The 2,500-nt window shown below is 21.6% G+C and overlaps 1 protein-coding gene across 1 annotated transcript in view; it reads right to left on the minus strand.

Moving 5' to 3' along the window:
* Positions 1-2,500, minus strand: part of PADL01_0805200 (serine/threonine protein kinase, FIKK family) — a gene marked incomplete at both ends in the record, with an annotated part of 4,334 nt that overhangs the window by 1,383 nt on the left and 451 nt on the right. Inside the window, one exon of the mRNA XM_028681386.1 lies at positions 1-2,500. This exon is cut by the window's left edge and continues 1,117 nt beyond it; it is cut by the window's right edge and continues 451 nt beyond it. Within this exon, the coding sequence (XP_028537769.1) occupies positions 1-2,500 (2,500 nt within the window).

Here is a 2,500-nt window from a genome sequence, read left to right on the forward strand (position 1 = left end):
AAGATACATTTAGGTTTCATTTGTTTCTCCATATTATTATTATTCATATTATTCATATATATTATTGGTTTATTAATACAATCTTTATTATTATTATTATTATTATTATTAATATTGTTGATATTATTGTTGTATGGATAATTGTAATACTCATTTCCTAATCCTTTCTTTGGAATATTCAACATTTCCATTTTTTGTACATAATTATTATTCTTACTTTCATACATTCTATTTACATTATGTTCTTTACAAGAATTGTTTTTAAATTTACTCCAAATATTTTTTATCTTTTGTTTTGAAATTGATAACATAGGATTTCTATCATCCTTTAATAAATCATTTCTTTGACATGCAGGAAGCATATAAGAATTTCCTTGACCATAATGTGTTTCAGAATTATCACATTTAGATATAATTGTAGTATCTCGATTCATACTATTATTATCTTCATTATTATTTTTATAAATATGTGTATGTTCATCTGAATCCAATTTCTCATTTGATACATATTTAGATTGTTTCATATCTTTATTCTTCATTCGTTTCTTTTCCTTTTCTGAAGCATAATACACAGGATTTTCTTTTATCTTTGAAATTAAATCATAGTCTCTATTATTTAATAAATCATTATATGTATTGGATGGATTTTCATATTTGATATTTTTAATAATATCTTCTGGGAGATTATTTCGGAAATATTCATCTAAAGATTTATCATACGAATTATCATTATTATAATTCTTATTATTATAACTCTTATTATTATTACTGTTCATATTTCCTGGAACAACACAGCTATTGTAATTATTTCTGTTACTATTATTGCTGTTTCGATTACTATTAATATTGTTGCTATTTCGATTACTATTAATATTGTTGCTATTTCGATTACTATTAATGTTGTTACTATTTCGATTACTATTAATATTGTTACTAGTTCGATTACTGTGAATATTATTACTAGTTCTATTACTGTGAATATTGTTACTAGTTCTATTACTGTGAATATTGTTACTAGTTCTATTACTGTGAATATTATTACTATTTCGATTACCATGAATATTATTATTATTATTATTATTATTATTATTCTTATTTATATTATTATTCCTATTAATATTATTTTTATGAACAGTACTGTTTGTTCCTTCACTATCTCTCTTAGACATTGAATCAATATAATTTGGTTCTATCCTTTCACACAAGTTACCCATAATATTTTTTTCATCTTTTATATATCCATTATATTGATTATTTTGATATGTTATATTATTTTGATTTCTTAACATATCATTAATTCCTTCTTGATTTAACTGGAAACCTTTTTGTGATATATACATATTATTGGACATATCACTTTGACCTGGTCCTCTTAATATGTCATTATTTTCATTATAATTATTTTTTATGTTTTTATCATTTATAATGCATTTCTTTTCAAAAAGATCACTTGTAATGTCAACATTATATTTATTACCATCTTTATCTATATACATTTGTTGAGAAAGGCTCTTATAAAATGAATCTTTATTATTAACAACATCTCTAGAATTTATTATATAACCATTATCAGCTATTTCATGATGGGCTTTATTATGGTCATTGTATTTTTCTTCTTCCATCATAATATGCATATTTTTATTTTCTACTGTATTAAAATGAAAATTGGCATATGATCTATTCTTATTGTCACAACCTGCAGTTGTATGTAATAAAGAATTATTATCCTTAACATAGACTTGTTCATAACTTTTGAAATTTTTATTCAAATCTTTAGACAAATATGTATTATTTAATAAATTATCTTGCATAGGATTATTTGTAATAAACTTGGGAACATCCTTAACTGATGTACAATCTGTTGTTGTATTATCATTAGCATTTTCTGTTTCTTTATAAATATCTTGATTACTCAAGATATTCTTATAATTTCCATTCTTTTCATTCAAATTATAATTATTATTAGAATTATGATCTTCTTCATCCTTATCATCTTCATTGTGTTCCTTTTTATTTCTATACATAATGTTTTCAATATAACTTTCATTTCCCACATTCTCATAACTTTCTAAATTTGAATTATTACCAATGACAAGACTATTATTTTCTTCTACATTCATTTCATTAAAATTTATTCCTGAACAATCTTTAGAATCCATAGAAATATTTCTATAAACATTTTTAATATCATCCTTATTTGTATCTTCTTTCATCATAGTATTATTAATAATTTCATTATTCGTTTGTTTATATTCATTTGAATATTCTATACAATTCATATTATCAAATATTTCTGTTGTGGATCTGTTTGTTTCGGCATATTTATCTTTTGACATGGAATAAAGAAATTCTTTATCATTAATAAAATTTTTAGAATTATCATTATTTTTGGTATCTTCTATATATTTCATAAAAATATCATCTTCATTCATAATTGTATTATTATTATTATTATTATTATTATCTATCATATTTTTATTCATAAACTTTTCGGATAAGT

Source organism: Plasmodium sp. gorilla clade G2, assembly GCF_900097015.1.
Source record: "Plasmodium sp. gorilla clade G2 genome assembly, chromosome: 8".
NCBI lineage: Eukaryota > Apicomplexa > Aconoidasida > Haemosporida > Plasmodiidae > Plasmodium > Plasmodium adleri (nom. inval.).